This window comes from Sceloporus occidentalis, unplaced genomic scaffold (genome assembly GCF_023333645.1).
Source record: "Sceloporus occidentalis isolate IW3139 unplaced genomic scaffold, rSceOcc1.0.p SCAF_19, whole genome shotgun sequence".
Lineage (NCBI taxonomy): Eukaryota > Metazoa > Chordata > Lepidosauria > Squamata > Phrynosomatidae > Sceloporus > Sceloporus occidentalis.
In genome coordinates, this window is record NW_028316999.1 from 16,037,918 (window position 1) to 16,052,579 (window position 14,662).

General features: G+C 34.6%; 1 protein-coding gene across 1 annotated transcript; it reads right to left on the bottom strand.

Annotated features, from left to right (window-relative positions):
* Positions 1-5,327: 5,327 nt before the first annotated feature.
* Positions 5,328-6,407, bottom strand: LOC149302510 (4-galactosyl-N-acetylglucosaminide 3-alpha-L-fucosyltransferase 9-like). Its single transcript, XM_089482702.1, has one exon. The coding sequence runs from the start codon at positions 6,405-6,407 to the stop codon at positions 5,328-5,330; it is 1,080 nt and encodes a 359-aa protein (XP_089338828.1).
* Positions 6,408-14,662: the final 8,255 nt, after the last annotated feature.

Below are 14,662 nucleotides of genomic sequence, written 5' to 3' on the forward strand. Positions count from 1 at the left end.
TGAAGGTGAAGTGGATGGTCTGTCCAGCTGCTTTGGAAAGCTGGAGATGCTTGTAGTAGTTGTGGCACCAGTGGCAATCTATGTCCTGGATCCCACAAAGTCGCCAGCACATAGACCCCTCTGAATCCTTGGTTGTAACTAAAATTTTCCCTTCGGTAGGAGAAGTAGACAACATTTTAGCACTTCTAGAGCGAGAATGTTTGGTACTGCTGCTGCATTCGGCTTATGGTAGTTCTGAATCCAAGCAACTGACTTAAACTCTACTCTGGGACAGTATTTTAAGAACTAAAACATGTTGCACTCATATACAGTCCAAAGTCCAATGCTTATTTTTTGCATCAATATTTACTAATGATTTTTTTTTTTTGTGTTCTCCACAACCTAGAAGTTACCATAGCAGTACCTGTATAAGTGTATAGCAATTATTAAGTATAAAACAAAGTAAGGAAAAAAAACCCACAGGCTGTTGGACCCATCAATCAGGGCCGTCTTTAATGCAGGTCAAAGTCCTTTGTGAGCAATTTGGGTGCCAGGACTGGCCTTTGGGGTTTGCAACATCATGATCAATGTCTGCTACTTAGGGTTTCCATGCATTATTTATTTGAGCTATACCTTCAACGCTGAGTCTGCTTGTGCATTTTTAAATTCTATGGCTGCAAGGCTGAGTTTGTGTGTTATTTAGTTGCTCTATAAGTGCAATGCTATGTTTCATGTGATATTTATTAATACCAGCAAAAAAACCAAGTTTCTTTATGTCTTATCCAGTTGAGCTATAACTGCAATGCTGTTTCCATGTGTTATTTGATTTATACGTGAATGGGGAAGGGGGCACCATGGAGGTGGCCCACGCAGGGCACCTTAACACCTAAAGCTGGCCCTGATGAAGACTCACACGTTTTAGGTTACTAGCCGTACCCGCATCATTCATTTGCTATACGAGAGACTTAGAGTGTGCTCCACCCCTGCCCTGGGCGTGTGGCTTGAGGACATCTCATGTGGAGTCACATTATAAAAGTATCAATTATTTATATGTACCCTCCTACACACAATCCCTTCCCACTTTACCTCAAGAAAGAGCACCAAAAGATTTTCCATTTGTATTCATTTTGTTTTGTTAAGAACCCTCCTTGTGAATGCATATAGTCTAGTTCATAATATGAGTTTAAGAGTGACCATACAATGACACATATAAATCTATCTAGCAAGTAGTGATGTCCAAATTTTCAGGCAAAGAATTACGTTCCCTGTCCATTGGGTTCGGATTTAAATCGGGTTGCATTTTTAATTCAGGAACAAAATTTGTTGCCTTGTGTCCACATTCCCTCTTATTCAATGTTACACTCTCTAAATGTTTCCGTACCTTCTCTGCTGACCACTTCTGCATCTTCTTGCTCTTCATCTTCTATCTTCTCTCTTTCATCTTCTTTCTTTTATCCTCTATCTTTGTACGCATCTCAGCGGACATAACCTGGTGTGAATTTACACCAAAATGGCGGAGCTTCCAAAGACATCTTCTCACCCCCTCCTACAGTTGGGAAGGGGGGCATCACCTCTGCCCAGATTGGAGCATCAGAGAAGTGGACGCCACCAGAAGCATCATTTTGGGGGCAGGGCGCATCAGGTTATGTCTGATCCTATCTGTGATTTGTTTTAACTGACTTGTGCCATTCACCGTGATTTCGCTCACAATTAGGATTAAAGTTATTGCCTCTGTAACCAAGGTTAATAATCCAGCGCAAAACTGATAAATGGAAAGGATGATTAAATCATTGGTGAGGTGAATACTGTTGGATGAGGACAGAGGAGTTTGAAAAACAAGTTAAGGCTGTTCGGTAAAAATTTTAATAAATAAGCACTGCATAATAAATGCAGTGCTTAAAAACCATAGAAATCTTTTCTTCAATGTTCTTAATTTCAATGTACAAACCATAGGGTAATGACAGGGGTCACCATTAACAGAAGCTGTAAAGTATTTAATGTACCTTAATGGAATGTTAATTGAGAGAAAATCTTGTTTATATTATTTTGATTATATGCTGTTGTTGATTACAGTGGTTAGGCTATAATCATGTTTGCTTGCTTGTTTACTTGAGGCAAATAGGAATATTTTGATGACTGGTCCTTTTTACCGACCTCTAGTGTATCCTTTTGTTTTGTAGCTGAATGTTCCTGTGTTCTTTTAGAAAATCAAGCTTTTGAAAAACATTTTTGTACTTTTACTATATTCCATCTCTAGGTATTGAATAAAAGTAATAATTTGTCAATTTGTTTTACTAATTTTACTGATTGCTAGTTCTATTATACAAAGGAAATTTAGGTTGATTTATGGGGCTGGGCTCTGTTTATAGATAGCTTCAGTATAATGTGCTCATACAGATGACTCTATAATGCTACAAGGATTGTTAAAAAAAATTTGGCCATCCTGAATGGTGACTTAACATAGGACATTGGACATAGAAATGGCACGTCCTCATTTGAGCTGGTTTTAGATACATTTGCATAAACTGTCGTCTTATTTCCAGTATATAAAAGACTACATTTCTTCTTTTTGTAGGAAATCTTATGCTAAATATTTTCCTCAACATCAAAGCTAGACAGCTCGGTGTACTGTGAAAAGGCATTCATAATACACATTAGTGAATAATAAATATAAGTTAGAAATATGTATATACAGGTCTTGTAATTGTGTGTTTTTAATACTTTACAATTCTCTAAGTATACTATAACAATGAAAAACTGTAGGCGTTATACATAAAGATATATCATGTATTACTATAGCTTTAAGGTTTTATCAGATGCATTAGGGGGGTTGCAAAGGATATCTGGTTTTAGTACATAAGTTGAATTTAAAATGTCAAGATTTCTTTCAGAAGAACTAGAACTTGTTTTTTTCATTTTCAGAAAATGTAGTCCATATATGATTGTAATTACCTGAAATTTTGAAATATGTGTCATTTAATATATTATCATTGTGTGGAAGTAATGTGCATACTGTCTTAAATAGAATGGCAATGACTAATTTTGTTAATAGGTGATTTCAAACCGAAGACAGAATTAAAGTAATTAAAGTAAACAATACTCAGGCAAAACATTGTAACCATTAAGCCTTCAACAGAGGTAAATTAAGTAGTGCAAATCCAGACCGGTAACATTCAATTTAGCAGAATTCCATTCAAGAACTTTTAAACATATTTTTATGGTCATGGTACTCCAGAGCTGACTATTTAGTGACTATATTTATTTATAGTAAGTTGGCAGGATGCCAGGTATTAAAGTAGTAGGAAATCAGTGCCTTTTTTAATGGGGTGCAACTTCTCTAAAAATGATCTTTCAATAAGCCATCTAAAAATTAGACTTTTGGGGGGGGAAAAACACTTACTTTGCAAACTAAATTTGTACTTACTACTAAGTGATTCAACTCCCTGGACACATTGTAAAGTATTAAGCACTGAGTATTACTGCTCTTCACAACAAAGGATGTTTACAGTTTTAAATCATCGCTTGTCTAAGCAGATCAACCCAAACCTCTGGGCTGCTTATTGAGGTCAAAGTAGTTAAAACAATTATGTTCATTTAAACAAAACGAACCATACAAATGTGTCCAGATCCTCTTGATACAAATTGCAACACAGCCTTTACATGTATATATTTAAAAATGTACAGATTATTGTGCCATCGATGTTTGCTAGCAACTTCCTACAATGTATCCAGGTAAAGCACCACAGTATCAGTGTTCATTGGTGAAACCATCTTGTAGTTACATAGAAACAATAAGTGTAGCAATGAAATGGTTTTTATATGGTTAATTCACCTTTGTAGTAAATTACTGACAAACCTCCCAGATAACAATTATGGGGTAAAGTAAAAAACAAAATAAAACAAACACAAAAGTGCTAATGCTCTTTTGAGGGCAAAGGGTGTCACACCAAATATTGATTTGATTTAGATTTTTCTTCTGTTCACTCACTTTCCATTTTGTTAAATGATAAAAACATACATCTATTTTTGAAAGTGTTCTTACTTTACAGCATTTTTTTCACACATCTCCAAAGCTTTTGCACACATTTTTGCAATATATATTTAACAAATTGTGTCCCTTTAGCTCCATGCCTCTGTCTTTGTATTCATTTTAATATAGTTTAATGACCACATTGAAATTGTCTTGTGCACCATTTTATCCACAATGCTTCTCCTTCACCCATTTTCAATAAACTGTACCTATTTCTGCTCATGTCCTAGCCTTTTTTGTACTCATGTCCTATTATTCACTTAGTTAACTTTGAAAGCTATGGGGGCTTAGTAAGTGTTTTGATGACTCAATAGACACCTCTGCATTGTTTATCATGGATATAGGGGATACCTTTGTTAAAGAAAGTTGCAACCTTTTTATTGTCCAAATGAACAAATGAAACATAGATCTAATGTATTCTCAGAAAAATAGAAGAACTGCAATAAATAAACTCCATATAAAGTGATACCCTTGTTCTAAAAAATAAATAAAAACAAATGGGCTGGTCTCTTAAATGTTTACAAGTTTAACATGGGTGCTTCTACCTCTTTATAATAATATAATGAATCCATCCTTTTTTTTAAAAAACAAACAAGACAAGACCAGAATATTAAAATGTAAGATGTATATAAAGTGAGAAGGTGACTTCAGTGCTCATATACTTTTTGGTTCCAATAGTCCTATGTGAGAATACTACATTTTGCTGATTCCCTTATTAATGACAAAGAATCCTAAAACTAAGATTTATGGATTTCATATGTATCATCATTACAATGCAACACTGACCTTAGACTGTTTATTTGTTATACAAAGATAATGGCTGGTGTGCAACTAGGCAGGTACCTCAGTGAATCATTTCATACATAGTCATGTATTCATAAGGCAAAAGTGGAAATGCCCAGGTTGATTTTTTAGACCCAGTCTAGCCCTGATTAATATTAAACATTGTTGAATGGTAAATTATAAAATAAGACCATTAACACTTCAAATCTGATATTATTCTTTTGTATATTTCACGTCCTTTTACAAGAAGATGTACATCTAGAAAAAATGGTGATCACAAAATGTTAATAAACACTAAAACCTTGTGAACTTTTTAAGAAAAAATATCCTGAAAAAAGACCCATAACTTTTGGTATGCTTATGAACTGCTACATGTAGCACATTATGAAATGCAATATGTTTTTTTTATGTTGAAAACGGGATTTTATAGCTGACAAAGTGAATGTTAAATGATGCATTTCAAGATAACTTTAAACTACACATTTATCTTAATGTGAATAACCTTTTTAATGTGCTCAAATAAGAAAGTAGAGATTTAGTTCCAGAACCACTTCTCCAGATTGCTGACAGATTTGTATTCCTGATGTCTTTTAATGTGGTCACATGCTAGACACGCATGAGATTCCCAGAAATGAGACAAATTCACCGTGAAGTGTCGTCTCCAGCTAAAGTATCCAAGATAACGCTCTGTGTCTTTATTCAGCATTAAAAGGTAATCTGCCAGCTCCCTTGGAGAAAGGAAATCTTCCACATGAATAAAGGAGTCCGCAGGTATGTAGTTCTCGTAGTTTTCTCTTGGAGGGCCTAAAACAACTGGTACTGATCCAGCCAGTAAAGCATTGTACAGCTTTTCTGTTACATAATCTTTGTGGATTGAATTTTCAAAGGAAAGGTAAAATTTACAAGTAGAGATTGTAGGAATCAGGCTTTTATCACTTAAGTATTCTCCAAAAGCTTGACCAAAAGTTAGAATTTCAATGTACTTGTTGAGTTCATTATAATATTTTACTCGAGCGTGTTCTGGGTTCCAGTTACTAACAATCCAACATACCAGCTTGTCTTTGCTTGGCACTTCAAACTCAAAAGGTTTTGTGCTTACGACCATGAAGCCATAAGGCACTTGAATGTCTGAATCACGCCTGTAAGTCAAAGTCAGATTAAATAAGTGCTCAATACCAGTTTTTTGTGGTGTGTGAGTTGGTGATTCCAAGTTCATCCAAATCCATTTCTGGAATGGTGGTCTGAGCTGCTGGGGAAGGTTTGTTAGGTCCCAGCTTATATCTCTATGGTGTATTAGGACAGCATGGGACTTGTTGTACAGTGTGCGGTCAGTAGTTAAATGGCACCCATGTATATTAAATAAAGTCTTGCAAGATGTGAGTTCAAAAGTTTGTCCAAAGGGCCACACCCAAATAAGAATGATGGTATCGTTGTAATAATCCCTTTTAGATGAGAAAAAATTCTTCATTTTAAGAACCGAATTAGCTGATTCAATAGGACTCGAGATCCAGTTATTTGTGGGTTTCACATATATCAGTAAACATACCATGAAACAGATCAACACAATGCTGATAACTAAAAATGGTCGGATTATGCATTTAGATGTTGATGTCATAATTTGCCCTGAAAAAAAGCAAAATAAAAAAATGATAGTTAATATCACTGATATTTTGGGCACTGGACATCTGCAATATACAATGGCAACTGTATTTTATTGGAAAAAACTTGTACATATTTGCAACACATCATTTTTTCCATACAATGTAGTGCCTGGAAACAAGCAGGAGTACTGAACCGGGAGTCATTGTCCATTTTCTGGAATGCAGTGTAGTATCTGTCAATATCAGCACTTTATTCTAAGTAAAATTCATCAGACAAGTCCAATTGAACTTAAAAACAAGCTTTTCTTTAGGAACCAAGGTTCAACCTATAACATCCTTTTAACCTGTACAAAGAATGGAACCAAACCCCAAATATATATGTGAACAAATTATTAACATTAGATGTCATATATGGGAACATCTGATATGTCTCCTGATAGCTCATGAAGTTACAGTTGACTGACCTCAGATTGTTAATCTTTAGGTTGGGGGAGTGGTGTTCATGTTACGCTCACTTTCCTTGCAGCACCACACACACCATTAACTATAAAAGTATATCTGTTGATTTGCCCTGATTTGAAAATGATCCTGTTTTATTTCAAATGTTGGTTTTTTTTTTTTAACTCTTACCTAACTTTAAACCTAATCCTAACTCTTTCTAATACCTCACTAAATAATCCCTACCGCACTACTTATAAAATATATTTGAACTAGTAATTATTAAAAAAAACCTTACCAGTCTGATTACACCAAGCAGAGCATTATTCTTCAGAAGTATAATTTTTAGGGCGCTACTGGTCAATTCAACGGAAATTAAATATTCCTGTAAGAGAGCAAACAAAAATCAGTCAATCGAATAAAGTTTTTTTTATATATTGTGTAACAAATTCTGAATTTTCCATGTTAATAAACCATTTTTCTTCATCTTCCAATAGCAGTGACCAATAATATAGGCACTAATCTAATTTCTTATATTATTGGTTGTTTATTATCAGATGTTAATATGTTTCAAGCATTAGCTTATATGATATTACATTGGACATACTTTTTGAGACATATTTAAATAGATCTACGGATTAAACCATGTGGGATTCATGAAGTATGTCACGGAGCTGGCTAGTCCGACCGACTACCTCCGCTGTCTTGTGCTCCCTTAGCCTGGGACAACACACTTTCCCCGGTTCCCCAGTCACTAGCCGAAACTCAGTGTAGGGTAAAACCAAACGAAGACTGATTTATTTTAGACACACAGAGCTGGATATATCCAGCAAAACACACATTAACATAAAACAAGATATTGGGACACAAACCTCCCCCTTAATCTGCCTCTCAGAGACAACAGGGGCAGTAACGTGATTAACAATACAATAGGGGGGAGACTGATTTATACAACATTAAACATCAAAGAATGGTGGTCACTCCCTGGTGGCAGATCCTGGCTGTCTGCCGGAGATAATCCCCTCAGCCAGTGATGAGATGATACTGCTGGGGGTAGCCACAGAAGTCTCTACAAACCCAGGGCCCATAGTCAATAGGGAGGAGGCTGGCAGTCAGGCTTCTCCAGTGGCCCCAGTGATGGAGGCTTCCGTCACAAAGTACATTGGTGGTGATGGTTGGGGTATGTGGCTGCCTCCGGATCAATAATATCTTACAAAAGGTTGAACTTGATGGACTTCCTGTAATTGAGTTCTCCCACTAGGCATTATACCACTCTTGATTACATCTGAATGACTGGATATTGCTCTTGTCAAGTGTCACACTATGATGGGTGTTTTCATCTAGTCTGACACAATTCCAGGTGCTTTCAGCTATACTCACACACAAATCCACGGCAAGCTTCCCACCATTTAATGTGATGCAGATTTGTACAATGTTAAGTGGCATGATTAATTCTCATCTGCTAAAACTCTGGATATGAACACAAGTCACACAATATCTGTTATTCATACTGTATCCTCCTTACTTAATGGATGATTATAAGCAGGTGTAGCTTTAAAGGAAAAATGTAATTATTTAAAGTGGAATTTCATTTTAACTAATAATTAGATAAGTAATCAGCACTACGCATTCCAGTAAATGCAGTATACTCACAGTACTATTAGAAACTTGAAGAAAACTTCTCTTCTTATTACTAATCTCACATTAAAGTGATAATTTTAAATAAAAATTATCCTCTTGCTTGTTAAGTATAGCATATTTCCTAGGTCCAAAAGTCATTTAAATCACTGTATTTAAAGAAATTTAGAATACATAAAAATACAGAATTTGATAGCAGCAATCGGCCTATTCAGTCTGCTTATATCCATGTTGTTGAAACCACAAATATCCATCCATGTTGTTGAAACCTTCTCTTCTGTAGGTATATATGTTAAGACACTTTAGTCATTTCTAATAAGTGTTATCCTGCAAGCAATTTCCCAGTACAAAATACTTGAAATGAAATCTTCAGGCCTTACTGAAAACTTGCTTCATTCTTCTATTATGTACATTTTATGTAAACACACATCTCAAGTAAAGTGTGAAGATTTTATCCTTCGTTGTTGTCACATCCCTTTTTTTTTAAATAGAGAATGCCTTCCGTGTAGGGCCTGTCTTCTGCTGGCAAAATTGGAAACAGCAAAAATGCACCGCTCCATTTCTACCTTTGGAAAGTTAATGTAATTTGTTTTGTTTACGCTTTGTTGTATAAGTCCAAGTGATTTACTTTACATCACTATCATGGTAGGGTAAGAGCTAAAATGTGTCTCAGTAATTGACCTCCTGGGTGCCTTTCCTCAGCATGAGTTATATAAACACTATTACCTTGTGTCTGCACATGTCTATGCGTACATGCTTATACTTGCTCTTAATTCACTATTTCTTTTTTTTCTTTTAAATGTTTTTATTCCATTATTCACAAACATCGACAATAAAGTTAATTCATGTTTCAAAGATAAGTACATTGTAAATTGTTCTTATTTTTCTTTAAATAAGTAATTATCTTAGATAAGAATCTCCATAGAGTTGGTGGGAATTACAATTCTTCGTAATCTACTTTACTTGTACACTTAATCTATTGTACACATTTATAGAAATTACCATTATTAGTAAGCCTGCGAGACACCAGCTGCTACTTTAATAAAGCTCTTCTTATCCACAGCAAGTATGGTAATGGAAGTTATACTGTATTATAAATGGAATCCTATAGACATTAGTTTCCTAATCCAGATGTTCTCATCAACCCTGTAAAGAAAGCTTCTCTCATTCTGGGTGCATACCAAATAAACAAGTGATACTGAAGCTTTGTGCTAGTTCATTTTTCACTTGTCATTAGAACGAAGTGTTTTCTGAAAAGCTGTATGAGAATTTCAGAGTAACCTTGCACTTTTAAAAAAGTTGATCGATTTGTGCTCAACTGGGCTAAACTAGCTCTGGGCAATGGTGTGTACAAAAAAAAAATGCTAACATAATATCTCAAATATCAATTTTTATTATAATATATAAATATATGCATATACTCCGATTATTCTGATTATTCATATTAATGTGGATCTGACACTTTTCTGACACTTTTCTCAGATACTACGATTTTACATTCCAACAGAAATCATGTTGTGTTTGTTAAAATATCATATCTTCCTTTGTTCCCAAGTTCCAAGTTATCCCTATTATTTTATAAGGTGACTGCTTGATGAACAATGAGTATTTTTTTAAAAAAAAAGTATTTATAAAGGCGAGAGAAGATGAGATTACATAGAGAGGAAAATTACTATTATGCTAATTATGTCACATTTAGCCAATGATTTCAGTTCCTCTAATATTAGATTCCCTTACATTTTAAAAGTGCAATATGGTTTTGATAAATGGATTTATTGATTCTAAAAGCTGGGATAGTGACAGTTCATCTTTAAATAAAGGGGCTGATGACACGACCTGATTTACTTTGCATTCAGTGGCTACATTAGGCTCACCGAATATTCTCTTTTCCCTGTGGTCCTTTTAAAAATGCTGTACAAGGACAGGGATGTCAGGAATACAAGGCATTTGTGCCTCATTTAGCTCTTCAAAGTCACAGTTTATTTTACACAGCAGAAAAATGTCTTATTTAGCTTCCTATGCAATTTAAATGAGCATATAAAAGGTTCCCTTTTCTGTCATGCACTATACATGCCCCCCACGTGTTTTCCCATAACGCTTAGCATCCACATGGTTCTACGTTTGCCTTTACTTAATTATACTCATTTAATCAAGAAACTGTTCTTTCCTACTCAAGGCATTTCAACTGGTGTTGTTTAGTGATGTTCCTTATTGAAGCATTTATTGTAAAGAGTTTTTTCCTCTGTGTTTGTCTAACCAAATCCAGAGGCTCACATAAATGGAATTGAATATGCATATAACATATCTGGTATATGTAGACATTTAGCATATGGCTGAAACTCTGTTTTTCAACCTTTGTCCCAAAGGTTGAACATTGGATTTTGAAACTTTGTCTCAAATAGGGTCTTCTATGAAGGTTTTACCCTATTTTTCTAGTCTCAAATATTTTATTCCATTATTTCATACATTTTTGTTGACAAAGGCAGTTCATACAAATACATAGCATGTATGTAATGTATATTCTAGTACAACAACCCCAAACATTTACAAATGGGAAACAAATCTGGCTACAATTTACTATGTTGATCACCACAAACATAAAATAATGTATTATTGCTAAATTTAAATATGTGCTTGTGTTGTTTTTGTCTATTCATAGTTCTATATTTTTAACATTTCTAGTAAAATGATGTGACTTGCTTTGATGTGGTTTCAGCTTGTCTCTCTCTCTCTCTCTCTCAAGGGAGAAAGAAAATTCTATGGTACATTTGACTGTCTTTTCAAGTTACTTACAGTTAGTGAACCAGCTCTGGAAGAAAATCACACATCGACTGATGTCAAAATCATATTACTCTGTAGCAGGCTGGTTATTTTCATGACCGTCTTACCAGTCTATCCATGAATTAGTCATTGAGGCAAACAGCAACCAGAAAAAATAAGAAACGATTCTAAATCAGAAGACCCGGGCCTAAAGACCAACCACTCAACATATCTAGCAACACAGTAATGCACCAAGCACACTTCAGGTATAGGTGACACTATAAAGTATATTTCACACTGGGCTTTGATCTTTGAAGATCAATAAACAGACATCAAGAGTGTGTGATGACAATTTCTGTGCAAATACAACATTTTATGGGATACAATTAACATACTTTTCAATCATAAAAAGGTAGTAGATATCTGCTAATGCAATTCATTCTCCCACATGCATAAAGGCACATGTAACAGATGGATAGACAGCTGCAAAGAATAAGACTGTCAAAATCTTAAGGGTATGATCATCACGATTGTTGCTTTTACTTTTGTTTCCATTTGGAGCATAGTGATTCATTGCTGTTATTCATTGCTGTGGATAATCGTGATACATTAAATAGTAATGATTACAGCTGCAAAGAATCATGACTTTAAGGTCATACTAACATATGGGCAAGAAGGAGACAAGATGAAAAAAGATCAGGCTAAGGAATGGATTCATGTTTTAGATTTGTAAGAAGATGGCAGTGCTGTTTCACCTTGCAAATAATATAAGTCCTCCTTAGAGATCAATTTCACTTGTAGTGATACACACCAGCATCAGCTCCATTTTTTGCCATCTCATTTATTCTCTAGTAGTTCCATAGTGTGCATTTAATGTTTCAGGTTGACATATTACAAACAAATACCTCAAATGTATGTGTCATAAGCCTATGTAATAAACGGACTGAAACAGTAACATAGGAACATATAATTTGACAGCATATTCAAAAACCATCCAAACATTATTATGCTACATTTAAAACTCTGACACTCCAGTTTTAGATTATGATGACTTGTTCTAATATTTCTTCTCCTTTGAAAAAACTTCCCTGTTGTTATATCCCTTTCTATATTTAAATACTGGCCTTATAGCAGCTTTTCCCCTTTCCCAGACATTCATTATGGCAACACTTGTCAAAATAATAATTATTTTTGAGTAGTTCCAAAACAAACATATATTTATAGTAATTTCTACAGTATCGTTGGATAACATTAAGTCCCTGTTGAGAATGAGTGCATTCAAGAGAACATATCTCAGCACACTTCAGAAATAATTAAAAGAATTGCCTGACTGTACTTCTAGTGCCACTGAATGGAGATTTATCACAACTCCCAGAGGAAAAGCATCAGACATGTGGTAGCTGTTCATACCAAAACTGGTATATTTTCGGAGTAGTAATTTTCTCCATGTAATTGTTCTAAATGTGGAAGCTTTTACTCCACATCTGGTTTCCGACTAAATGGAAAAATATAAATACAAAGCACCAAAAATAATACTCCTTTAACTACCTCGGTACTAGAAACATTTATGACATGCTAGGATGTTTCACCAGGGTACAGTATGTAGATGAACCCCTAAATGATGTTACAGTTTATACTTAATGAAGCATGGCAGCAGTTTTGTCAAGCATTATTCCTGATTTTTGGAAACTCACGATATGACCCATGATGTGTTTATTTTTTGCAAATATGAAAATATGCATCACTCTTTCCAAAGAAGAAGGTTTTCAAATGTAATATTGTGGGACTGTAGCTTTCATAGTGTCCATGAATCCCAAAACCATGTCACAAAGGGATATGTTTATGAAAAGGGTTCAATATATTACTATTTATGCAGACATTCCCTCACCAACCTCTTCTAAAATATGTGGCAAAAAGGTTTATTGTCACATGTCCTTTGCAATTTTGTTGAGGAATTTCTTAAAACAAGCACATACCATCAATGCATAGCATACATAGGTATTTATGTTCCCTTACACATTAAATATTATTTATTATTTTTGGTTGTCGGTCAACTGAGTGGTTTTCTATTTTTTCATGCTTATTAGGAAACATTTTATTTAACCGTTTATAGGATTTGAGTTACTTAACACTCTTCCACCCATATCAATGAAATTGGAGGGTGAGGCATCAGATGGACTCTTATGTTTCTACAAAAGTTTTATTTTACTTGTTACTTTGTTACAGGATAGGCTCTGTGCCACAAATATTGTTATTTTAACACTTAAATTCCACTGGGAAAAGGTGCCATAGGTATGCCCTATATCCAAAAGAAAGTTGATATTGTAAAGAAACATGATATTGTATTCAAGATATATTGATATCGTAGGCAAGAGATAGGATGTGAGTTTTGTGAAGTCTGGTCAGTCCTGCCAATGCTTAACTTGACTAACCAATTGAGTGTATACTTTTCTGTACCCATCCCACTGGGTCTTATCTGTTCACATTTAAGCTCTATTATTATCCAGTGATTTTTGTATTCTTTTAAATATTTAAATATGAAAGCTATCAAATTAATATTAATGGTACAAATGTACTCTAATGTAGTTTGTTAACAAAACATTGGTTCATTACTGTAAGAAACTGAACTTGAGTGACACAATAAAAAAATTATAGAAGACGCATTATTTTCCGGTGATATTTCTACTACAAAGCAGATGCACCTAGTCTTATATTTACCTCTGCATTTGCACGATAAGTTAAAAAAAAAAATAATGAAAAAGGTTTTAATTAAGTGAACAAAACCAAATATGTGATTTTTTTTTCTATTACCGTTAACCATTTTGTCCACATTACAGACAGTGCCATTCTTAATCACAGATTTTCTCTGTGCATTTCTCCAAGAATCTCTTTCATCTCCTAGTTTGATCGATTACAAAGAATTAAAAGTACCCACTTCTTAGCTACAGTGTCATTTTAATGCCGGTCCAACCAAAGGGACATTTATACAATTAGCTGTCCTGAAAAACATGTCCTGAACTTCATAAGATGTTGCACTCTCATTGCCTGGGAACGCTGCTTTTCAAAAAGATGTTTTTCTATGAACGTTATACATTTAAGCAATCATAAAGTTTCTATTTCACTTTACGTCCATGTTTCAGTGTCATGGTAATATCAAATTGTGAGAGGCAGAGGCAAAGTCAGCTCTTGGCCCTTCATAATGTGGTCTATTTACAAAGAAGATTGCTTAGCTTGGCTGAGGTTGCATACCCTCACATACTAAAAATGTGCAACTTATATGTGCAACATACCTGCAACTTATATGTTTTCACTTGGAAGTGACCAATTTATCACCCTTCCAACAATATATATATATATATATATATATATATATTATGAAAAAAGAATGAGGGTACAGGGGTGAGTGCTTCTTTCTTCTTCCTTCCATAAATAC